The following is a 27804-nucleotide window of genomic DNA, read 5'->3' on the forward strand; positions in this document are numbered from 1 at the left end:
AATTGTATCAGAAAAACTGTCCCGTGCCACCTTAGTTAAGCCAAAAATCTACGCCTAGCCAATGCAAAGGTAGCCATATTTTTGGGCGTAACTATAAAAAAATGCTAAATCTGTTTCTGAGAATTTCTTTGTTGGCCATACATGATAAATTTTACTATTTATCATGTATATTTGATTAAATTCATATGAAATAAGGAAAATAGAATGTTTTGATAGGTACAGTGTAGCATCAATTCTCATATAGAAACTTTCTTACCATGCTGTATACACATTATTAGTCACCTACAGATTTCACCAGAGGAGACTATAGCTTTCCTCTGCGTCCGTCAGTCCGTCCGTCTGTCTGTCCTTCCGTCCGTCTGTCTTTCCCACTTCAGATTTCAACACTTTCTTATGCATTTGAGGAATAATATGAAACTTCCTGTACAACTTCAAAATGTCAAACTACAGATCAAGTTTTCACTCTGGTAGCGTCTGGTTGACATATTTTCGAGAACATTTTTTTTATAATCAAATGTTTTAACTTTTGGGTTCGGTATCGGGTTTGGTTTGTATTGGATAAACGAGGCCAGTATGTAGTCAATAATTCATACCGTGCGTTACTTGTACCATTCCTTTTATCATTTCTACAACAAATAAGTTTTGTAAAATAGTATTTTTGTGGCACTATTTCAATCGGGTTCGTAATCGGGTCGGGCTGTTTAACTGTTTAATTTGATTTGTGGTACAGAAGACGGTAAGAAATGATAGTGTGCATAACAGTGCATTTTTTCACAAATTTCTACGAGCGAATACTTGATGGGGTTGGCGAAATTACAGCAGATAAAACATAGAGTATTTATTTATTTTGCTCACTTTGTATTTAATTTCTATATCAATTATATAGTTAAAATTTCCTTAAGTTTGTTCTTTTTTCTCTGATTAAAAGATAATATCTAGTATATAATAGTTCAGAAATACTTGTATGCTTCAAAGGTTTCATAGAATAATACAAACCGGAAGGGAACGTGTATTGCTCATGCAATATCTCAGAATGCTTGTTTATACTTGCACTCGCCTTATACATGTTGAAATGTCATATTTAGACAAACAATCGATCATTTTCATTAGATTATTTGTATTCAATAATTAGATTTTTTTTCATATTTTAGTAGATTATCTGATGAATAATGTAGAAATTATTCATGTACGATGTACACGTAATGCAAAGGTATATTTGTATAAGAAATGTGTTGATTTTATTTTTTTCTCCAACGAAAAATGTTTGTGAACGGCATATTTTCAATGAATTTATCGGCTTCGTCCCCTTGATGTGTGAATGGTGTCATACGCAGGTAGATATAGCTACATAAGTCACAATTAAATGTATCATTCTACAGTATTGTTGAAATAAAAATACAATGTACAAAAAAATATAAAAAATGAAAGTTCCAACTGTGTTTCAGACTTGTGAAAAGTTCTTCATTTTTTAAAGTACTATAAAAATAATGCAAAACACTGACTTCAGTATCAGTAGAAAAATATTGTTTTAGTAGGTTACATATTAAACCTACTCTATATTAAGGTCAGATGGCACGTTCCTCGATAATCTTTTTAGTATAACCTCGTAAAAAGAGTTCCAATAAAAATTATTAATTTTTTAATTATTTTAAAAATGATTAAAATTTAATTTGATGTGGTTATGTGTCTAGATGGCCGAGTGGTTAGAACCGTGGCCGCTCACTGCCAATAGCGGATAGGTTCTAGAGGTAGTGAGTTCGAGATAGAGTTCCAATAGTGAATTTTGCTGTGCTGAATATGTATTTATTTTTATATCAGCCATTCTAGTGTATTTTCAAGAAGATAATGTAGGAAATTGCATATTCTAGTATTTGGCAGAAATGCCTGGTAAGGTACCCTAATTTTTTGAAAGAAAGCTTGTCAAAATAGTAGTAAACCATCAACAAATTCGTGGAAAAGGTTATATAAAATATAAAATTGAAGAACGTGCCGCCTGACCTTAACTTAAAATTTATATGAAGCCTATTCAATATATATATATATATATATATACACGCTTTTGTGTTGTTTCATATATTCATGAGTTAGTACTGGTGAATTCATCATTATCAAGAACAAACAGCAAATGAATATAGCCATCGTAAAATAAAGTAATATACGCCATCATTAAACGCTAAATTACACACATTTAACACAAAAGCATTATTTGAATTTGGGTATTTGAATGTCAATAAGTACCCTTTGAACTTAAATACTTCGAAAAAAAACCCCTGCTTTTTGAAGCAAATTGTGGTAAAAAGTTAGAATTAAAAATTTCATCAATGAATTCCTAGCCTAAGGCCAATTTTGCTACAAACGTTTCAATGCCACAAATCTTGATATTACATTATAAACATATATATTTATCGGAACCTATGATTTTTTTTTGCACGAAGTAAGAAAATGTCGTAATTATAAAATTTAATGTATTCGATGCTTGTACGATAAATAATAATATTATTGCATTAATTTCCTTTATAAATTATTTTCTATGGTTAAAGAAATTCACCCATTTTCTTTCAATGATAAAGCGTGGGGAAGACCAGCAATTTATAAAACAAGTTCTATTTATACTCGAACCATAATTGTTGCAAGAGAATTCCAAGGCTGTCCAAAGCATTGTGAAATCACTCTTTTAATATCGATTACCCCCCCCCCCCCCCCCCCCCATTTCCCCCAAACAAAAAACCAACGACCAAAAAAAAAAAAAAAAAATAAAGAAATACATTTCAATTCAATCAATTATGAACATTTCCTATAGGCTATAATGAAACATAAAATTCTTTTAATAAAACGTTTCAGCAAGCTCTCTCTGTTGTGTGACTTAGTCATCACTACACAGAAATTGTTAACTACAATGTTTTGAACTAAGCAAGGAACGAATTCAATACTTTTAGTAGAAAAAAGTGTAATTCAAAACGAATTTCTTACGCATGTAAAGAAAAAAAAACTTATTTAAAGCATTATCAATGTAACTGTATCAATGTTTAAATCTTTTTTAAAAGTCAAATATATCAAAATAAAGTCCTTATTTATAACACTATTAATCAAAAATTTTGATGAAGCTGTCAACGTGTGTTTAAAAGATAGTTCGAAACGTTATGTGTGAGCTGTTGCAACGCACTTTGAAAAAACATTTTCAAAGTGCGTTAAATTTTGGACCAAGTTAACCCACTTTGAAATTTTTTTTTCAAAGTGCGTAATGAAAATACATCAACATTTTTCTAGTAAAGACACTCTTAACGCACTTTGAAAAAATATTTTTATATCACAAAGTCTGGAACTGAATTTCTAATTTGTTGATAGTATGATGATTTGTTAACACTCGTGAATCTAATCTACCGTATTTAGTACAGGTCAAATACCAGTGCATCATTTAATTGATTACAAGATGAAGGTCCCTTGTCACTCATTTTTCCTTCCAAAACATTCGGTATTCAGCAACTTTGGGTAAACATTTAAGATCGGGAAAAAAATGCTCTGTATAAGTACATGCAGTGTTATTGAAAAAATGGCCGAACAATAATTTCTCCATTGGTATTTTAAAGAATCTATGTGTTTCAACATTAACCCTCTTCTCGTATTCTAATCAAATAAATCACTTCAATAAAATAATATTAACATTAACAAACATTAAATTATTATAAACTAAAAAATAAGCATTAGAATGTGGGTTAATTTTCCCGCACTGGTCTTATAAAAGATCATATTGTTTTGATAAACAGAATTTAGGTAATGTCTTCAGAAAATCTCAATTAAGCTCTTTCAGCCAGGTAAGCTAAAAACCAAACACTTTTCCACGCCCCCCCCCCCTTACCAGAACTTAGTCGCTTCTACTGTGAAGCAACATCTCAAAAACGTCGATGGCCAAAAAATACAATGCATTCAATCAGAGCCACCACAAAGAGGCATTTATTTAGTCAAACGACAGACATGGTGAACCATAAAGCTTTCAAAATGTAAATAAAAAAAATGTCCGGTCTTCTGAAGCAGAGAATGATCACTTAACTCTAGGTAGATCGTTCATAAATTTGATTTTGAAATAATCAAATAACAAGTGCTTACCTTGAGAGTGCAAATTCAACTTCTAGTAACCTACGACTGGCAATGTGGTATTATATTTAAATCCACTTAAAGTACAGGTTATATGTTTCCTTGCATTTTTTTTTTACAAAATTGATTGTATTTCATACATGCATGACCAGATAAAAATCTACGCAATTCGACGCAAGACCTAATTGTCGGCGTAGGAATATACGCATTCGTTTAACATTTAAGCGCTGATTTAGATGCATTGTTAAGATTTTTTGTATACAATTTTCATTCAAATTGCTATACATGTTGGCATAATTGTTATTTTTTTTACAGATAATTGGTATCATCTTTAGTTGTCTCCATGCAGTTCCCCAAGGCAGTAAATCATGTTCATTAGTGTTTACTCACAAATAATCATTCGGTAAAAACAAAAACACTGTCCAACAATTGTGATAAACTTCATTTTATTTAAAGTTTAAAAATGTAGTAAGTATTCAGTAACATTGCATTTATATGTAAACATACTGATGTATATCATATAATACTACATGAATGTACTAGAAAAAAATTGTAAAATATGTACACTTTAAATAACCTTAAATTCATTCAGGTCAAAGCTACATTACAATCTTTTATAAAAAAAAACACACACGAAACAAAACAAAACAAAACAAAAACAAAAAATTAAAAAGAATGAAAGAAAATCTGGTCAATTCGTACAAAAAAAATTATTACATATATCAACATATATCTTTTCTAAAAATGTTTTCTTTTCAGATATACTTTTTAATCAACAGAATATTTAATAGTCATTTACCTAATCATATGCGTACTTGAATAAAAGACACACTTTCAAGTCAGAGGTACAACCTTTCTACACTCTCGGAGTAATTGTCAATGGTACGGCGTTTTTAGGAACAGCAAATGTCCGGTATTTGTATTCCATTGTCTTGTTTGTATCCGGCAAAAGCGAGGCTTTGAACCGACGAAAAAACTGTAATAAAAAACCCGACCAGAGTCTGAAATCTATCTTGAATGAATATAAATAACAATATCGAGATAAGCAGCAACAAACATATTTATTACATTGGTAATCCTTAGAGGAAGTTATTTAAGCCATTAATGCAAAATGACATTATAAGTCATGAACGGATTCAGAAATTTTTCCGGGGGTGGGGGGAGGGGTAGAAAAGGAAATCTGCTTGTCAGGGCTTGGGTGGGGTAAGTGTTTTTTTTTTATTTTCACGGGGAGAAGGATCAAAAGGGGGCCTTCCCTAAATTCGCGCATGAACACTATAACTTATCTAACAAATGCATATATTACTATTAATTGATGGGCTCATTCAACTTCATGCTTTGTTTATTAAATATGTTTTATTTCTCATTCAATTTGTATCATTTTTCAGAAAGATTATAAAATAATTAATCCTTTCTGCCAATCAGTCTTTTATGTTACCTTTGCAGTGAGGACATGCATCTCCGTTTCTGCAAAGCGCTGCCCAATACAGCTTCTTGGACCGAAGCCAAACGGAAGTATAGCAAACGGGTTGGTGTTTTTGTATTCTTCCGTCAATGTGGTGTCGTCACGCATGAATCTCTCAGGCAGAAACTTCTCAGGACTCTTAAATAACCGAGGATCTTCACACATTTGTTGAAAACAGAGGACCAACTCGGTCTGAAATATTGGTTTAAATATGATTATACTAATTTATGTTGTATGATTTTGGTATTTAACACAAGCGTTACCGTGTAAGGGGGTGCATACATGGAAGTATCTCAATTTTATTTCATTTTTTGTACATTTGAAAATACATGATTAGACAAACTAAATTCAGATAAAAGACATTTAATAAATGTAAAACGAAACAAGACAAAGTAGGATTTAACAAGAGGCCCAGGGGCCACATCGCTCACCTGAGCAACAATTGCCTTAATTCTGATCAAATTAGCATTACAGTATCAACATATCTTGACAACTAAGTACAGTAGATCTTGCTAAAAAAAATTGAAAATCTGCAAATTTTTATCCACCTCTTTTTTTTGGGTAAATACCAAGCCCCTTTTGTTGTTGTACCTGTAAGAATATTTTTCTCTATCCTATATACCCCTACCCCCCATTTCGTGGCCCCACTTTTCTCTAGGGAATCATGGTTTCATCAAACTTAAATCTGCATAACCTGTGCTTTCACACATAGTACTGAGTTTTGTACTGAAAACTTTCCCAGAATGTTTTTTAAGATTTTCTCTATATATTCCTATGTAAAAATTCAAACCGCCATCATGGCCCCGCCCTACCACTAGGGACTGTGATTTTGAAAACTTGAATTTACACTACCCAAGGATGCCTGTACACAACTTTAAGCTTTTTTGGCCAAATAGTCTTTAAAAAGAAGATTTTGAAAGATTTTCTCAATATATTCCTATGTAAAAATTCATCCCCCATTGTGGCCTCACCCTACCCCTGGACTATTATTTAAACAAACTTGAATCTATATGATCTGGGGATGCTTCCACTCAAATTTGGGCTTTTCTGGCCTAATAGTTTTGAGAAGAAGATTTTTAAAGATTTTCTCTATTTATAAAAATTCATCCCCCATTGTGGTCCCGCCCTACCCAGAGGGACCATGATTTGAACAAACTTAAATCTACATTACCTGAGGATGGTTACACACCAATTTGAACTTTCTTGGCCAAAAAGTTATTAAAAGAATTTTTTTAAAGATTTTCTCTATATATTCCTGTATAAAATTTATCCCCCAATTGTGGCCCCACCCTACCCCGAGGGACCATGATTTGAACAAACTTGAATCTACACTATCTGAGGATGCTTCCATTTTAATTTGAGCTTTTCTGGCCTAATAGTTTTTGAAAAGAAGATTTTTAAAGATTTTCTCTATATATTCCTATGTAAAACTTGATCCCCCAATTGTGGCCCCACCCTACCCACAGGGACTATGATTTGAACAAACTTGAATCTACACTATCTGAGGATGCTTCCACTCAAATTTGAGCTTTCCTGGCCTAATAGTTTTTGAAAAGAAGATTTTTAAAGATTTTCTCTATATATTCCTATGTAAAACTTGATCCCCTAAGTGTGGCCCCACCCTACCCACAGAGACTATGATTTGAACAAACTTGAATCTACACTATCTGAGGATGCTTCCACTCAAATTTGAGCTTTCCTGACCTAATAGTTTTTTAAAAGAAGATTTTTAAAGATTTTCTCTATATATTCCTATGTAAAACTTGATCCCCTAAGTGTGGCCCCACCCTACCCACAGAGACTATGATTTGAACAAACTTGAATCTACACTATCTGAGGATGCTTCCATTTTAATTTGCTCTTTCCTGGCCTAATAGTTTTTGAAAAGAAGATTTTTAAAGATTTTCTCTATATATTCCTATGTAAAACTTGATCCCCCAATTGTGGCCCCACCCTACCTTCGGGGACTATGATTTGAACAAACTTGAATCTACACTATCTGAGGATGCTTCCATTTTAATTTTAGCTTTCTGGCCTAATAGTTTTTGAAAAGATGATTTTTAAAGATTTTCTCTATATATTCCTATGTAAAACTTGATCCCCCAATTGTGGCCCCACCCTACCCATAGAGACTATGATTTGAACAAACTTGAATCTACACTATCTGAGGATGCTTCCATTTTAATTTGAGCTTTCCTGGCCTAATAAATTTTTTTAAAAGATGATTTTTAAAGATTTTCTCTATATATTCCTATGTAAAACTTGATCCCCTAATTGTGGCCCCACCCTACCCCCGGGGACCATGATTTGAACAAACTTGAATCTACACTATCTGAGGATGCTACCATTTTAATTTTAGCTTTCCTGGCCTAATAGTTTTTGAAAAAAAGATTTTTAAAGATTTTCTCTATATATTCCTATGTAAAACTTGATCCCCTAATTGTGGCCCCACCCTACCCCCAGGGACTATGATTTGAACAAACTTGAATCTACACTATCTGAGGATGCTTCCATTTTAATTTGAGCTTTCCTGGCCTAATAAATTTTTTTAAAAGATGATTTTTAAAGATTTTCTCTATATATTCCTATGTAAAACTTGATCCCCTAATTGTGGCCCCGACCTACCCCCGGGGACCATGATTTGAACAAACTTGAATCTACACTATCTGAGGATGCTACCATTTTAATTTTAGCTTTTCTGGTCTATTAGTTTTTTAGAAGAAGATTTTTAAAGATTTTCTCTATATATTCCTATGTTAAACTTGATCCCCCTCTTGTGGCCCCTCCCTACCCCCGGGGACCATGATTTGAACAAACTTGAATCTACACTACCTGAGGATGCCTCCACACAAGTTTAAGCTTTTCAGGCCGATTAGTTTTTGAGAAGAAGATTTTTGAAAAATACCAACAAATTTTCAATAATTCTCAATTATCTCCCCTTTAAAGAGGGCGTGGCCCTTCATTTGAACAAACTTGAATCCCCTTCACCTAGTGGTGTTTTGTGCCAAATTTGGTTGAAATCTGCCCAGTGGTTCTTGAGAAGAAGATGAAAATGTGAAAAGTTTACAACGACGACGACTACGACAACGACAGACAACGGACAAATTGTGATCAGAAAAGCTCACTTGAGCCTTTGGTTCAGGTGAGCTAAAAACAAAATGAAATCTTTGTTCAAGATAACTGAATATTGACCTAAAACTTGATCTTTTCTAGATGATTAAATTAACAGCGCATACTTCTGATTATGAAACTTATTGATTATCAAGGACGGAGTCTTTTCGTTATCAAACATACGTCTGATAATAAGAAATTCATGAAATTTTGACACAGTCAAACAGATCACATAACCAAATGATTCTATCAGTTTTATTAAATTTAACCATCTTGTTTTCACATGAAGGTCAAGTCAAGGTGACTACCTTTTTCTTCAACTTAAAGGATCATAAAAAGAAATGTAGTTAGCTGCAGTTATGTAGACATCTGTTTAAGAAATGAAGTTTCTATTCTTCAGAGAAATGATAGGATATCAGATTGTCTAACAGCTTATATTACTAAATTGGAATAAATATTTTAACTAAAATTGATATTGCTTAGCCCGCATTTCCTCTAATTTTCTTGAATTTTGAAGATATTTTGATTGTTCTTTTTTTATATTTCAAATATAAAAAAAAATTCTGATTTTTAGGTATAATGAAGACTTTATATAAAGATGTAAATTAAATATCTAACATATTGACAATTTAATAAAAGAAGAAAACTGATTCTAGTGATTTTTTCACACAAATCAATGTATAGAATGGGCAGCGTGACTTTTAAAAGCTTCTAGAAATTTGATAGGGAAATCTTATTTTAAAAACGAATCTGAAACCCAAGTATCATTATGATATCATTACTTCACATATGTTAAAAAATCCAACATTGTTTTAAATAAATCATGTTAATACAGACTATATAATCTACAGCAATTCAGAATTGCGAAACATGTGATAAACATGTGATATTTTCCTACGCCGATATCCCGCCAAAAATATAGTCCTTATTAGAATCTAAACATTGATTACCATTTTTATCCCAAATTGTATGATAGTAAATAAAAAAAGAAAAGTATACTATTTCAAGGTTATTTCATCTTGATTTTATGGACAATTAATCAATTTTACATTTGACAAGTCGAAAACCAGAAAAGACAGTCATCATTATAGAAATGATAAGCGAGAAATATGTTAAAATATATTGCTTAGAGATATGGAGTGAAGAAAGGGGTAGACTTACCCCTGCTGGAATATGGTATCCACCCAGAACCACGTCTTTGTCAAAGCGGCGGTAAGACCCAGGGGACGTTGGGGAATAAATCCTTCAACAATAAAAAAAATGTCAGAAAATTTGCCAACAGTTTAGTCCACAAAGATGATATATCAAAATGTTTTACATAGTAAAGATTGCATTAGTTGGCAATGACCAATCATTACCTTTACTTCAAGAAGACGACCTGCATAGAATATGCTTATTGAATTATAGCAAATACACCATCATAAATTACAGGTATATTAAGCATGAAACATGTAATTTTAATTCCGAATTTGATATTCAAATAACAATTGAGAGGAAAATATAATTCACATATTAATTAAGCTTATAGTACCCTCAGCCATTTCATTCAATCGACATATCTTTTACAATTTTATGCTGTGCTATGTATGCGATTCAATAAATCAGATATGCTTTGAGAATTTTATGCAATACTATAAGATTTGTATGCTATGCTACAAGAAATCGAAATGAGAGGTATCATAATGCTATTGGTATGCTTGGCTATAAGATTTGAATAAACCGTCTTCTCAACAAAAAAAGTTACAAATACATGTATATAGAAGTAAAATATTTAATAAACAAATTTAACACTAATCTGCAATGTAAAAACATTTGCTCATTAAAAAATCCCCATCAAAATAAAGTTGAAATTATGCTGTATTCTAAGTTATGTTATGCTCTGATGAATTAAAATCTAATGATGCGCCATGAGATTTTATGCTATAGTACATGTATGATATTTCAATGCTGTGATGTGGAGAGTAGAATGCTATGGTACGTATGAAACTTCAATTATATGCTATACTTTAGACTATGTTGTACAAGTTCGGTTTTTATTGACTGTATAATCGCACAACTTTTTAAAAAATTTCTTACCTCATTGTTTCTCTCACACATGCCTTTAGATACGACATGTTGGCCAGAGCTTCTTTTGTGACGTCACCATTGCCACAAACCGACGAAATTTCCTTGTAAAGTTTTTCTTGCTTATCTTGATTCTTCGCCAGTTCGAACCACAAAAGACTTAACGTGTTTGAAGTCTAGAAAAAAATTAACGTCAGACTATTTCTATAATCAAGAAAAACACGATATGATAAGAATGATAGTGAGCAATTATAGACTCATACATTAAGAATATAAAAGATGATATCGGCATATAAAAATATTTTTTAATTACTTACATAACAAAACGAAAAAAGACAGAGAAAAAAACCCACCAACAAACAGAGCAATAAAAAAACCACAAAAATATCAATGCAGTCTCCTTCTGTTTTGATGTTTGTTGTTTGTTATATGTTGTTTTTTAGTTGTTGTTTTTTTTGTTGCTATTTGTTTTTCGTGTTTGTTTTTCAAAACTATGCCTACAGATGTAGATTTAATCTGTTTTAATGTGTAATTTTTGTGCATCATGTACATGTAATTGTTGTAACAGATAACTCACTGACTCTATCCCTGCAATGAACAGGTCAAGAAGGGTTCTGTCCACATCGGCTGGGGTCATTTTGGGATGACTCAACAACGAGTACAGTAGATTCGGCTTTTCAAGATACTCTTCCAGCTTTCCTTCTGCTTTCACTTTTTCCAAAGTTGACAATGCATTCTTGATTTCTACCTGGAATACACTGAAAGAGAACATCAATGATGTATTATGTTTCTCTGTTTACTTTTGTGGAGTCGGAAATCACAGTTAAACACGCACACACATACACTGTATAATTAAACAAAAAGATGCTTTCTATGGTGATTTATTCGGGATATGAAGGTGGCGACATTGCAGAAAAAATACATAAGGCTTATGTAATTTTTTTTCTGCAATAATCGCTACCTTCATACATGTAGCCCGCATGAATCATTATAGAAAGCATTTTATTATTTATATTTACATCTTTCTTTTAACTAATTAAAAATATTGATTATAAAAAGTAACTAAAGTAAAATTCACTAAATTACTGTTAATGTAGATAAGTACGTTAGCAAAACGCAACAGCCAAATCGTCTCCCGTGAGACTTTGAGTTTAACATCATCATGATTATTTCGTGCAGTCCGTGATTTTTCTTAGGTCGCTGTAGATTACGACCAATCGATAAACAGGACGTGTCGATTTCACTCCTGTCAGTTTCAGCCACTGTAAGTTTCGACCAATCGATAAACGGGACTTTTAGATTTCAGTCTAGCTGTTTCTATAGAGCTATGAATTGACTATAAGTTTCTGTAAGAAGTAGAGGGAATCGTACTTGGTAGATGTAAATATATACTGCATGATGAAAATTAGCTTAACGAATGTAGCAAGATATCTCTTTACCCATATGGCAATGTCTACAAACTTTCACCGTAATAGAGCATGATAATTTTACAGAAAAATATCAAATATATTGTTATACCCTTATGAAATTAAACTTAGTTAAAATTTGAACTAAGTTTTACGGACTTTTATCAAAACATTTTAGGTTTTGAGATTAAGTTTAAAAAAAATTCTTATGTAAAAATCCGACCATCGAGTGTAGCCCAATCCTTGTCTGAAAATCATAATAATAAATTTGACAAACTTTAATTTACACCGTACATGTATGAGGTTGCTGTTAAAGTTACAGATTTCCGATAAAAATTGGTTTTAGAAATGATGAAAATAAGATTTCAGCGAGCGAGCTTAAAAGGAAGAATAACTTTGCTTTGCTTGATACATGTATGAAAAGGATATTTAGATAAATGTTATATTTTTTTAAAACAATGAATCAAACGAGTAATATCGAACCTATAAACATGGTCTATTGCCCTTTTGAATTTTCTGTACAATGGAGTTGAAACGTAGAGATATGGCTTAAATCCAAGACTTTTACCGTCCACATCAACTGCGTCAAATATGTCTTCGATAAATTTGACGTCAATGATGCTCGTCTTATCCATGCACCCAAACCGTCGATTGAAACAAAGCATCCCTACACCTGACACAGAAATTAATATAAATGTCACTGAGACAAAAAAAAAACCACAATTTTATTTTTAAAATTTTATGTACCAAACGTCGAAATGTTTGCATGAATCGGTGTGCAATTATTTGTAACTGTTTAATAAAAATTCATTTGTATATTCTGAAAATGAAATCAAAACATTATTAAGGTCGACACTTTTTTGTAAAATTCTCAAAAAATTGAAATTGAAATGAAACCTTGCCCACATTGTTTTGAAATTACTATATGAATCTCCTTTCATTGGAGGATAAAATGAAATAGCCATTGTTTGAATTTGCCTGGTGTGTTTTTTTAATAGATAGAACAAATGTGTATGCACTTTCATTTATACCGGGGACCTTTTAGTAATTTAAATACACTGAAACATATTAATAATAAAAATGAATTATATTAAAACTGATAACTTTAAGTAGATTGTGATGAAAATAACATAATATATAAAATAGATTTTGTTAAATCCCTTTTTGTGACTTTGAAATACTTATCATGGTATTGGACCTTTTAAAAGAACTTGTATCACTTGAATAGAAAAAAAACATAACAGTATTGCTTCATGACCCCAATTATTTAAATATCAATTATATAAAAAAAAATTATCGTGAAATTTAGAATAATCAAAGTTTAAACTTTTTTTTAACGGAAAAGAGAATAAAGTCTAAACACTTAAAATTATGACTATGTCCAAATCGGGTTTTTACTATCATATGATGAAACACAAGTAATGCAATATTAAATGATTTAAGGCCAAATGCACAAAGATCAAACAAATGCCATTCGAATGCAAGTTGTTTTGAAATTATGAAATTACGCTGAAACTCGATTTTTTTTTGTTTTGAGAAAACGGGGTTTATAATTTATATTTTTTCCTTAATAAGATAATCAATTGAAATTAACTTTTACCAAAAAAAATTACGCCATTCTATTGTGTATTTCAGAAATATTTCAAGTAACGTTACGTATTCCTTAAGGTTTTTCTGACTACTTTAATACATATTATTATTACTTTCAGTTGCGTAGTCGACAAGAACTGGTCGGAGATCCTCAATGGTTCCGCCATCTTTGTATTTCTGTACGAAGTCCTCAGCTACTTTTGACAGAGTGTCTACATAGGCAGACACGGCCAATGGTCTTAGCATCAGCTGCTGTGCGGGTTTACGTAATCTAGCCCATGCCTCGCCATTTCTTTAAATAAGAGTTATGAAAGATATTAAACAAGTAAATTACTTTTTTTTCTTCAGAAACTCAATCTTACGACTGTATTCTCATTAATACCAACGACAAAAATCATATGATCTAAATAAATAACGAGCACTAATATCTATATGACTGAATTCTATTTTAAAAATATTAAATCAAACATATCAAAAGAATTGCATGTGTTCTTAGGATCATTACCTTTAAAAGTACATATAGGAGACAAGCCATAATTTTTTTTTTCAATCCAATGCTCAGCATGTTTAACTTTGTTTTGACAGAGAAGAAATTGCTTATCAATTTTTTTCTACTTTTAGGAAAGAGAGAGAGAGAGAGAGAGAGAGAGAGAGAGAGAGAGAGAGAGAGACTAACAATGTTGCAAGGCTTTGACTGAGCTTATGTTTGTCGTTGTAAACTCTGAGGATGTCAACTGGTGGACGGTAGGGGTATTTCAATTGTATTTCCAAAACCTCTTTAGCAAGATCCGGGTCAAAAATAAACACTGTCCAATTGTTTTTGATTCGGGTCCTGACTATATCGCCATATTTCTTCTGGAGACTAGAACAGAATGTCTTTACCTGGAAATCATCTAACTTACAATCTACAATATTACAGAAGAAACAAGACGTCTTAATCGAATACACATTAATTTCATGTCTCTAACAAACACGGTCTATATAAAGTAAGTTACATTGTAAGTAATCCCCAGTAATAAGTAAAATGAATGTAATTAAACAGGTAAGTTGAAGGTATATGAATATCAGCGCTCTTGATCGGATTACACTACTAGTTTTGTTCCAAAAAAATTTTTTCAAAGCGACAAATGGCTTTCAAAAATTGACAAGTTTAAATTGTGTGTTGCTGCGCTTTTTTTCATCGTAACATTTCATTATTACAAATGAAACACTTTATAGCGAGCGCAGCTCGCCGGCGCGCAGCGCCGGCGCGAAGCGAGCTCTACCGGCAAGGCGTGTGTGAATAGAAAATTCGGACTAGTTGCACATTCATTCAACGGATTTTTTTGGCGTCAGTAAATCGGACCAGTAATGCATCGTTTTAATCGTCCCAGTAGTTCCCTGTAATCATGGCAATTTTTATCACTTCACACTCTCACGAGAATGAGCAAGACAAATTTAGACAGTAAAAACAATAACGATGTAAGCGACATACAGTCAATGTTACCTCTAAAGTTCACCTCAGTACACTTTCAATTAAAAATAATCGTGTGACGTCACAAACGTTTACACATTGATCCGATATATTTTTTCGGAGTCAGTAAATTTTGACCCACAATTCATAGTACCAATGGTTTCCAACCTCACGTTCCAACATCACGTTCTCCCGAGAATCAAAGTAAAACCTTTGAAAAGCTTATAAGATGTGTAATTTTAAGAACATCATGCTTTTTAAGTAAATAAAACAGTATACTTCGCATACTTTTATTTCTCAGGGGAGTTTTAAAGAGTAAGACGATACTTAACCAACGTCAGCTTTGACGTCACAATAAGCACTGATAAGGGGAAATTACTCTAATTGAAGTTATTGTAAATCTGCTGAAATGACCAAAATCCTCTTAAAATCTTGCAAAGGCTAAGATAAAGAACAGCTGACGAATAAGGACATTTCTTCAGATACAGGAAACAGTTGTAAATTGCACTAATTTGGATGAATGCTCACAAATATTTTATTCACTATAATTACGGTAATTTCCTGAAACGTAACGTTATACGTAGCAGCGCCTTTTTTAAAGGGGGTGGGTGGATGGCAGCCTCATCCAAAAAATCTTTGCAAGCAAAAAGAAAAATAAACTAGAGCAAAGCTCGTTGCAAAGCAACGAGTGGGTTTTCCGCTAATGTCGAAAGCAACGCTAGAAGTACGTCTAAGAAGCAGAGTTCTTTATCTAGTAACAAAGAAACCTAAGTACAAAAAGATAAAAAAAAAAAATCAAATGATTCTTGGTACAACTTAACATAATCCGAATGTTTTTAAGTACGACTTAACCAAAAACCCTTAACCATTTCAAGAACGACTTAAAAAAAAAACAATATGTTTGAGTACGACTTAACAAATTTGACTTCATTTTAGGTACAAGTTTACTTTACCTTGAACTAACATCTTTTTTCTTAACCCAGAATGCAAAATTAAAATTTACGTAAAAAATGAATTTTGTTTAAAACATAATTCTGAGCAACTTTTTCTCTTCACTGCTTTTCAAAGGGTTGACCTTTCGTACTGTGTGCTCGTTGCGTCATTAATTGTCAGAAACTTATCGATGTAAAGTTTACTTTACTGTACCTCTGTGAATATTTTGTATTGTAAAATTACTATGAACCAGACAACATTGAAATGGTGAACATTTCAAAGGGCCCCGCTTATGTTATTTCAGAGAATTCTGCTTTGACCTTGACCTATAACTTGAAATTTTTCCAGCTGGCATAGAACTTTTAATTCAATTTCATTCCCCCTAACATACATGCATTTTTGTTCAATCTGACCAAGATTAAGCATATTTGGAAAATAATCTACTGTCTAAAACTAATTTTAAAAAGATCTGCTATGACCTTCCAGGGCTCTACATTAACTTTTTTTCCTACTTGTCCATTCGGACAAGTGACCAAAACATTTACTTGTCCGAAAATTTTTCAATATTAAAGATCGAATATTGTCAACTTGAAAACTACAGTACTCTATTACTAAAATAAAATCATTTATTGATTAATACTCTAGCTATAATTAATAACCTGACTTTTTAAATGGAAACTTAAAGTGTCTTTCCTATAATTATGTACATGTATTTGTTCTATATAACATTAAACATGATTTGTCAGCTGTAGCTTTGTCATGGCAAATTACAAGACATCTTAAATTTAGCATCAGGTTTAAAAATACATGTAACTGTTATATTGATTTCTCAGCTGTTTTTTAAACTAAACATGGAAAGTCATCATAGTCTATCAATGATGAATGAAACCTAAAATTAGTTACATTTCTTTCCATAATCCTTTATCTTTGCTACCTTTTCTTCCTTTCTTTTTCTAAACATATGTGTTTGGTACTTTGTAAGAACTAAGATCCACACCTTGAAAGTTGTTTGAAATTAGTAAACTTCAATCCCGATCAAGAGTAACTCAATTGCATTGCAATTTGATGTCGGGATCGAAATTCAAAATAACTAATCGATAAACTTATAACGAGACTATGGATAAACTTATCACAAAACTTTCTTTTCTTTTTTAAATGTTGGAGACTTCTTAATATAAAAAATGCACTTGTCCAGTCGGACAAGTGGCCAGCAATATTCACTTGTCCGCATATTTTTTTAACTGGTACCGGACAAGCGGACAAGCGTTAATGTCGAGCCCTGCCTTCACATTGACAGACTTGGTTCAAGGTCACTGCACGCCATTAACCAATAAACTCTGTAAAGGTAAAATATTAGCCAAATAGGGGCTAAAAGGAGAGTATATCTATGCTCTTAAAATATGGATTTTTGTGTGATCTGATATGACCTTGACTCTTCATCTACAAATATCATTCGAGGTCATTGCATATATTTTGATCAAAGGCATCATGTGGGTGAAGTATGAGGCTGAATGGAGCAAAGGGAGAGAAGATATGCTCCGGACAAGGATTTTTAAAAATATAATTCTGCTATGACCTTCACAGTTTCTTTTCACTGAAAATAGGTTCAAGGTCACTACACACCCTTTCACCCTTTACTCAAATGCTCTGCTTATGTGAAGTCTGAGCCAAATAGGGGTTAGTAGAAATTATATATGCTCTCAAAAAAGGATTTTTGCATGATCCGATATTATATTCACCCGTTACCTAGAAATTTCATGCAAGGTCACTGCACATCGTTTAACCATTGAGACACTCTGTGAGTATTAGCCAGATTGGACCAAAGGGGAAAAAGATATGCTCCAGACAAGGATTTTATATATATAATTCTGCTATGACCTTAACCTTATACCTAAAAACACAGTTCAAGGTCACTGCACATCCTTCAACCAAAGGAACCCTGTGGATGAGGTATGAGCCAGATTGGGCCAAGGGGAGAGAAGCTATGCTCCTGTCAAGCCATCTCGGATGGACAGACGGACAAATTGATCACTAGAAGGCGCCCGCATAAACATGCCTTTTTATCTAATTTAAAATAGTATCCATGCTATCTGCCCATGGTGAATAGTCATCAAAACCATTCATCAGCAAAATTTGATTTCCCTCCTGTTTAAGGTAGTATGGGACATCTGTCGATATTAATGTGGATTAAAGTACTATATAATTGAAAACTTTTCACCGGTTTAGAATTTTCAAATTTTACAATATTTAACCAAAAAATAGCTTTTAAAAATATTTGAAAAGGTAGAAATTGTAAAAACCCCAGCGGGATTCGAACTCATGACTTACAGGTTCCTAGTAACCCTCTAACCCACTGTGCTAAGGAGTTAGGTGACCATTTTTGAAAAGAAACTACATGTACTTATATAATTACACTTTATTTTATTGTTTATTTCGATAAACAATACGTCACAACATGGAAGTGTCCCATATCACCTTAAACTCGGAACACCTCTGACCTAATAAGATTACCGAATTAAATACAAAGTTTGATTTAACTCTAATTTGTTTATCATCAAGAAATTGTGCATCGCTGACAAATAAAGTTTTCTTCTGTATAATGAAATACCAATTAACTGACTATTCGGACAATAGCAAGTTTATTGTCCCACTCCACAGCAACTATTTCCCTTGGCTTTGCCTCATTAAATAGTTGCTGTCTTTGGGGACGATAAACTTGCTATTGTCCTCATACCCAGTAAATACTAAATAGGCATATAATATCCCATCCACCTACATTTCATGTTATATAACCTCCCGTTTGTAACCTTCAATTTCACTGTAAAGTCAACATATCTGTCATAGCCGCAAGTTTCACAATTTATTTCTGCTTCTCATGTACTTAAAATTAGGGGCCTTAATATTGCTTACCAATTCCAACAAGAGACATCCCTCTAACTATTGATAATCATTAAAATTCATTTCATGAATCTACCCAACAATGATAAACCTTCAAGTACAGTCACCCTCAATTTTACAAAAATATTGACGGTACTTTATCCGAAACTGTTCCTTGTACCTTTAACTTAGTACACTAACATTTTTATGAAAAGACTAAGAAAGCTAATGCAATTCTGAGAAAAAGAATACCGCATATTGCCAATTCCATTGAGGTTTAATAAAAATATGGCCATTTAAGTGAACCCACCATTTCCAAGTTCCTTTAGTAAACACAGATTTACAGGGTTCTCCATAGTATAACATCTTTACCTGACCTTTTAGAGGTCAACTTTTGTTCAACCACCTTTAAAAAGAAACCTTATTCAATACAACATACGCCTACATGATATAATCATGATAAAAGCTTCACATCACTTAGAAATACCCTTACATGTATACCCCGCACCCCCCAATCTTTTGATTTTCATAAAAAGTCATGGTTTGAAATGTTTTACCTAATTTTATGAAACGTGTGGCAATTTCCTTGAGTAATTTCTCACACATATTTGAAAACAATCATCAATGATTCTAAAATTTGATCTTTATTTGTTTATTGTATGATTTGTACCATTTTAATTAACAAATAGACAGCTGTCCTGCTTGTGATTTCTTGTTTTCATGAAAAAAGTAAGCTAACAATCATATTTAGTGAATATCTAATCTATTCTGATTTCTAGTCTCCTTCTAACCATGCTAAAACAGTAAGTTACAACCTACAAGTTAGACATCTGCCTTAAGGTAGCTCCATACTCGTAAAATTCTCTGAGGAAAGTTGAAAAACTGAACTGATTTCGACTTAATAGACTTAAATGTCATCAATTGTTAGAAAAAATATACATGTCATCACACTTTTTGAGATGCCAGATAAACATAAACTAAAGCATATCTTAGCATTAGAAAAAAGTTTTTTTTTTCTGTTAGAAGTAAAATCTTGTAGGCAGAAATTTGTTTTTCTTGTTTAATTTTAATGTCAACTTTATCAGAAAACTAAAATTACAAAAATATTTTAAAATTAATCGTTGGAATAAGAAAAACTATAGTATTTAGACATACAACTGAGAGAAAAGTCAGAAAAAGAGTTATTTCCCCTTTGCATAGATAAAATATATAAAAATTTGGAAATTTAGTATAAAATTAAGTGCGAAAATATCTTTAACCTACCAATAATTCTAATTACATCCATGTGATTATATTCACATAAAATAAATAAAACTATCTTGCACAATTTTTATAGAATTCAAAGTTTTACAAAAATGTGTGACATCACAGAACACTGGATCTACTTTAAATTAAAATTAAATTCAAACAAACCCAGGTAGCTGGAGACAGATCGAGTTGATTTCCATGAAAAATTTTCAAATTTGACATGTTTTTCTACTTTTTTTATGCATATATACCTTAGAAAGGTAGAAATAGGTTGTTTCTTGTTCATTTCAAAAGTAATTATCATAGCAGATGTTCTTTCAAAGTCAAATGTACATTTACATATCCTACATGTAATCTTAATGCAGACAATTAAATGGGGGGGGGGGGGGGGGATTTTTCAATTATGTAAACACATCTAAATATCTTTATGAAATAAAAAATAAAGGAAACATAATTGCATACTTTTATTGAAAAACAAATTTTCACAGCAATTATGAATTTCTTTATAAACAGCCTTAATTTTGTTTTCATAATTTCTTATCAAACACAAACCACAACATGGCATGATGCTTTCTTCAAGTTCCATTATTGTTCATGCATTATCGGATTTAATTTGAATTACCGGTAAATAGTCTGTAGAACACAAGGAATATGCATGTGGATAGAGGTGACAGGTTAATCTCAGGAGCTGACCCACAAGAATCAACAGGTACCGGTAAAAGCCATGTGGTAACAAGAGTCTGTTTTGAGCTGAAATAAAAAAAAAATAATTAGCTGTGTTTACATACATGTACTAGTAATAGCTGTGTTTACATTAACATATGCATAGTATTTCTGGAAAAAATACACTGACCATGCAGTGTAATAGGTATGACATATCCCAATACATAACATAACATTTAGGCAGCACAAGATCAAAAATTTGCATATCAAGTCATAATATAATTTTAAAAAATGTTCATAGGTATAAACACTTATCAAATTGAGAGAGAGAGAGAGAGAGTTTGAGAGAGAGAGAGTTTATTACCGTACTTGTAGTGCAACAGTCAATATTTCAATTCGTAAATTACAAACGAATATTACCCACCGAACAGCGTCAAAGTACATGTACTGGTATTAGCTTCTGGTATACCATTTTTTATCAATTCTACTGTGTTTTTTTTTTTGGCAAATAAATTTAGCGAGGGTTTTTGCTTATTTTCTTATAAATTACATGTTTTAAAAACAATACTATGTGTAATAAACATAAAACATGTATGAGTAAACTTAATGAAGAATTTTTAATAGATTATTTTTCACAGAATGTGGTACATTACATGTATGTCAATCTTTATAAAACTAGCGTATATTTTGTGCGCCATAAATTGCAAGTTTTTTGTAAATATCATTTACTTGCATGATAGGTATATATGGTCTAACCAAAATTTTCTTCATAAAGCTACAGCTGTATGTACCACATATATGTTTTGTCACAAGTATACATTTAAAAAAAAAAAACCCAAATTCCAACAGTTGAAATAAACTCAACTCATTCTCTGAGAAGTTCATTGTGTTTTGTGCGTGCATATCTTATTTGTCTGCTGCAACAGCAGCCAATCAGCGGTAAGCTGAATCCACAAAAAGAAAGTTTGTGTTTTAGGAGCGTGTAAATTGTTTATGCGACACTGTCAAGAAAACCACACCAAATAATTACAAGAAACATAAATATTAACTTATATGTATTGTGTTGTAAAGTAAAGGTTTTTAACACTTATTGCATCTTGCAAAACATGTGATGACCCTTAATCATCTGTCATATATCTGATATACATGTATATGTAAAAGATGGGAGAAATAACGACGGAACAATTGGGATTCGAACCTGGCCCTCTGAATCTCTAGTCAAGTGCTCTACCAACTGAGCTACATGTATCTGGCACCGGTATTCAAACCAGTCTGACCGTCACATTCCTTCCCCCTTAAATGATCTTCGCCCTCGAAGATCACCCCTGGCAGGAGTTAACCTGTTAGTTCCAGGGGTTGGTCACAACACCAATATTGTAATAGGATGGGAGAAATAATGAAGGACCAAACCGGGATTTGAACCTGGGCCCCCTGAATCTCTAGTCAGGTGCTCTACCAACTGAGCTATCTGGCACTGGTATTCAAACCGGTCTGATCATCACATATATAAAGAATTATTTTAAACAATGTTGTTCAATAAAAAATAACACGCGCAACCTTCAGTTTTTGTCTGTAATTAATTAATATTGGCGTGCGATCAGTTCTCGCCGAGTACCATTTCTCACCAGTGCATTGTTACGTCATTTTATCAACACATAAAATTATATACGAAAATATGATGTAACAGTGCACCAGCGAGAAATGGTCCTCGGCGAGAACTGCTCGCAGGCCAGTACTGCCAGTAGTCAGATTAAAAAAAGAGAATAAAAAATTACATTTAAAACATTAACAAGGACAATTTAAGTACACATCATAACTGCTAAACAAGAAAAATTATGTGAACTGGTAGAATAGTACGCATAGTTCTAACTTGTAACCTACATGTACAAGTACATGTACCGGGTACCCGTTGGTCTGCTAAACCTTTCTAATGATACAATGATTGGCATCATAAAGATATTAAAGTCATGTTTTAACTCTGAAGTCTGAAGTATACAATTTTATTTACTTGAAGTTATGTCTACAGGATATTCATGACTACATTTGGAGTCTTCTGCACAAGAATATATGATATGTTTCTAATTAGACCCTGCTTTGAATTTTGAGTTGAAAATTCACAATCTGTTATTTTTTTAAATAGATAAATTCAGGTACCCTTTCCAGTCCCCCATGAACCTCGAGCGAGTCTAAACATCCATGAAACATGTAAAAATTACACGTTAGTAAACAAACACCCACACCATAACAAAAACAAACAGTGTGCACGTACTTACATGTACATCTATACTATATACTAAATTTTAACTTTAACTTTTTTAAACTTTAAAAGGAGTAAAAGCCTCACCTTCTTCAGTAACATCCACATAAATCACACACTTTAATGTCCATCTTTTCTCATTTATTACTCGTAGCTTATCAACGGCTGATCGTCGACAGAAGTGTGGCTGTCAGAATTTCCTCGTAAACGATTCACACGAGAAAAATATCCTCCTTAAACAAATATGTAGTATTGTTCCCTGTGCATGTTCATATGTTTCACAGTAAATTGAAAATGCATTTGTACATCGAAAGAATACACAACTTCTCTTCTGCATTACGGCTCTCTCTTTTCTACAATGCCGTTCGATACTGTTTACATTCGGCGCGCGCGCGGGGGTTACAAACAGGGGCGCCCCGACAAATAGTTGCACATAGAACGTTAAAATAATGTGTGTTCATTGAATTCATAAATGATATAGATGAAAAAAATGAAATTGAATCACAACTATTTATCTAAGACGCAACACAACGTAATGCAGTAAATGCCTGGGCCTTAAAATGACATTTGTTCGCTTGTGTGTCTATGTAGACAAATTAACTCGTTCATGTAACGTTACGATTCACACATATTTGTTTTATGAAATTTGAAAAAAATAGGGCACAGAACTTTTTAAATTTGATACCAAATGACATTATTTAATATATTAACAATAACTGAATTAATTTTTTTTCATAAAATGATAACGATTTTTGCTAGTAGAAAAATACGTGTATGAGCTGCTGACCCCTAATTACAGGGGCCAGCCCTTTTTTCTGAATTTTAAATGAAAGCTCTCGTTATTCTAAACAACTTTTGTTCTATATGTATTAACAAATTATTTTTAGTTTTAAGGTTATTATACAAAAAGCAACAAAATTTCAGACCCCCCAAAACCTTAAACTTTACCGGCAAATAGCTTAAAAACTAAAACACATTTTGCCAAAATTTTCATGCCAGCAAAACTATAAAATGTTACCAACAATCCTGCTAAATTTCATGCAACTATCTTTTGTAGTTCCCGAGATCAACTCTGGACAAAAGACCCCCAAATTTTCAATTAAAGGGCAATAACTCATAATCGGAAGTAAATTTTAAAAATTTGAAAAAAACGTCTCGAGATATTAACATTGTCTACATACCCTGAAAGTTTCATAACAATCAGACAACAAATGTACGAGAAATGGCTACACAAAATTTGCGGATAAAAAAAAAAAACTAGAGCAAAGCTCGTTGCAAAGCAACGAGTGGGTTTTCCGCTAATGTCGAAAGCAACGCTAGAAGTACGTCTAAGAAGCAGAGTTCTTAATCTAGTAACAAAGAAACCTAAGTACAAAAAGATAAAAAAAAAATCGAACTAGAACTGTCCTAATGGGACTAATACCCCCGCTAGGCTAATTTCAAATGGGACAAATAATTGAATTGAATAATAATTAAGGTTTGGAACACATACCAAAAAAAAATTCTAGAATTGAAAAAAAAAAAAAATAGTTAACAAAGAAAAATTAAAATCAAAATTGTCAGAATTTCACTGTAAATACATATCTATAACAGTAATACATTTACAAATGTATGTATTTGATGACATATTTTTTTAATTTAATTGATTTAAAGAAAAACCAACAAAATGACAATAACCCCTCCCTTTGCAGTGAATAGAAATGCAATGCTCTTCTGTTGATAAAACTTTCAATATCTTTCTAATAAGAGTCTTGACAGATGCAATTAGTTGTTTCAAATTTTCCTCACTTTCTCCTATGGCACAATTGAACTCCATATCAGAAAATTGATCCCATAGGACTATGATTTTCTTTGATGAGCTTGTTAAATTTAATAAACTCCCAAAACATTACCATAATTACCATACTATGTAAAAATATGTAAAAAAGAAAATTTAATATTACAAACAATTTTAAATTTGCCAAAACACTACAATCATATCAGTAATTTTGAATTTCATTTAAATTAATGCCCAATAGGGTCACTTCATCAAATTACTTGACAAATAAATTTAAACAACCTCTAAAAATAGTTTAACTTCTTTATTAATAATTATATTATTTATTTCCTTATAATGATAGACCTTTTGGTTTACATGAAACAGTTTTAAAATAGCCCCAAAACCATCACCCATTTTACAGATTATCAATTTCCTCTAAACACATGCTCCATCTGAACCATGGCTCAGATAATGGCTCCCTTGGGACAAATGAATTCAGCCACACTTGTCTTTGATGTTCTCATTAGCTCCTAAGAATTTATCATTGACAAACAAAAACTTTGCATTGTCAGTTGATAGAATACTTATAAAAAATATTTTTTTTTTTTATAAATTAAGACATAAAGACAAAAAACTCCATCTGGATGTATTTATATAAATATATCTTAGAGTGTTTTCTATTAATTAATTAATAAAATCTGTAAGGATTACCTCCCTTACTTTTCAACATTAGTGTACAATATATAGAATAAGGAAAATGAAAACTGTCATAAAATCATTAAATCTTGTCTGATCTTAAAAAAAATTGCAGGTGCATATCTTCAGATGGTGTTCAACATATGTACAAATTTTCAAACTGTTCCATGCAGTAATAAAAAATTCTATAGGGGGGACAAAGTTGCGTCTACAGACAGACGGACAGACGGACAGACGGACAGACAGACAGACGGACAGACGGACAGACGGACAGGGTGAAACCAATATACCCCCCTAAACTTCGTTTGCGGGGGTATAATGATTCTTGGTACAACTTAACATGATCCGAATGTTTTAAGTACGACTTAACCAAAAACCCTTAACCATTTCAAGAACGACTTAACAAAAAAACCAATGTGTTTAAGTACGACTTAACAAATTTGACTTCATTTTAGGTACAAGTTTACTTTACCTTGAACTAACATCTTTTTTCTTAACCCAGAATGCAAAATTAAAATTTATGTAAAAAATCAATTTTGTTTAAAACATAATTCTGAGCAACTTTTCCTCTTCACTGCTTTTCAAAAGGTTGACCTTTCATACTGTGTGCTCGTTGCGTCATTAATTGTCAGAAACTTATCGATGTTAAGTTTACTTTACTGTACTTCTGTGAATATTTTCTATGTAAAATTACTATGAACCAGACAACATTGAAATGGTGAACATTTCAAAGGGCCCCGCCTATGTTATTTCAGAGAATTCTGCTTTGACCTTGACCTATAACTTGAAATTTTTCCAGCTGGCATAGAACTTTTAATTCAATTTCATTCCCCTTAACATACATGCATTTTTGTTCAATCTGACCAAGATTAAGCATATTTGGAAAATAATCTACTATTTAAAACTAATTTTAAAAAGATCTGCTATGACCTTCACATTGACAAACTTGGTTCAAGGTCACTGCACGCCATTAACCAATAAACTCTGTAAAGGTAAAATATTAGCCAAATAGGGGCTAAAAGGAGAGTATATCTATGCTCTTAAAATATGGATTTTTGTGTGATCTGATATGACCTTGACTCTTCATCTACAAATATCATTCGAGGTCATTGCATATATTTTGAACAAAGGCATCATGTGGGTAAAGTATGAGGCTGAATGGAGCAAAGGGAGAGAAGATATACTCCGGACAAGGATTTTTAAAAATATAATTCTGATATGACCTTCACAGTTTCTTTTCACTGAAAATAGGTTCAAGGTCACTACACACCCTTTCACCCTTTACTCAAAAGCTCTGCTTATGTGAAGTCTGAGCCAAATAGGGGTTAGTAGAAATTATATATGCTCTCAAAAAAGGATTTTTGCATGATCCGATATGATCTTCACCCGTTACCTAGAAATTTCATGCAAGGTCACTGCACATCGTTTAACCATAGAGACACTCTGTGAGTATTAGCCAGATTGGACCAAAGGGAAAAAAGATATGCCCCAGACAAGGATTTTAAATATATAATTCTGCTATGACCTTAACCTTATACCTAAAAACATGGTTCAAGGTCACTGCACATCCTTCAACCAAAGGAACCCTGTGGATGAGGTATGAGCCAGATTGGGCCAAGGGGAGAGAAGCTATGCTCCTGTCAAGCCATCTCGGATGGACAGACCGACAAATTGATCACTAGAAGGCGTCCGCATAAACATGCCTTTTTATCTAAAATAGTATCCATGCTATCTGCCCATGGTGAATAGTCATCAAAACCATTCATTAGCAGAATTTGATTTCCCTCCTTTTTAAGGTGGTATGGGACATCTGTCGATATTAATGTGGATTAAAGTACTATATAATTGAAAACTTTTCACCGGTTTAGAATTTTCAAATTTTACAATATTTAACCAAAAAATAGCTTTTAAAAATATTTGAAAAGGTAAAAATTGTTAAAACCCCAGCGGGATTCGAACTCATGACTTATAGGTTCCTAGTAAACCCTCTAACCCACTGTGCTAAGGAGTTAGGTGACCATTTTTGAGAAGAAACTACATGTACTTATATAATTACACTTTATTTTATTGTTTATTTCGATAAACAATACGTCACAACATGGAAGTGTCCCATATCACCTTAAACTCGGAACACCTCTGACCTAATAAGATCGCCGCATTAAATACAAAATTTGATTTAACTCTAATTTG

At 32.4% G+C, this 27804-nt stretch overlaps 1 protein-coding gene and 1 long non-coding RNA gene across 2 annotated transcripts in view; both read right to left on the reverse strand.

Moving 5' to 3' along the window:
* Positions 1–4519: 4519 nt before the first annotated feature.
* LOC105339221 (probable cytochrome P450 49a1) overlaps positions 4520–27804 on the reverse strand; it is a 34605-nt gene continuing 11320 nt past the window's right edge. Inside the window, exons 3-10 of the mRNA XM_034479806.2 lie at positions 14405–14633; positions 13842–14020; positions 12622–12811; positions 11310–11490; positions 10745–10908; positions 9830–9911; positions 5531–5749; positions 4520–5068 (exon numbers count right to left, since the gene is read on the reverse strand). Of these exons, the coding sequence (XP_034335697.2) occupies positions 4949–5068; positions 5531–5749; positions 9830–9911; positions 10745–10908; positions 11310–11490; positions 12622–12811; positions 13842–14020; positions 14405–14633 (1364 nt within the window). The 3' untranslated portion in view covers positions 4520–4948. The remainder of the gene's footprint in view (positions 5069–5530; positions 5750–9829; positions 9912–10744; positions 10909–11309; positions 11491–12621; positions 12812–13841; positions 14021–14404; positions 14634–27804) is intronic.
* LOC136271775 (uncharacterized) lies at positions 20689–23950 on the reverse strand. Its single transcript, XR_010709768.1, has 2 exons — positions 23247–23950; positions 20689–20989 (listed from the first exon to the last, which is right to left on the reverse strand). It is a non-coding gene; the product is annotated as an uncharacterized lncRNA (long non-coding RNA).

Source organism: Magallana gigas, chromosome 9, assembly GCF_963853765.1.
Source record: "Magallana gigas chromosome 9, xbMagGiga1.1, whole genome shotgun sequence".
NCBI lineage: Eukaryota > Metazoa > Mollusca > Bivalvia > Ostreida > Ostreidae > Magallana > Magallana gigas.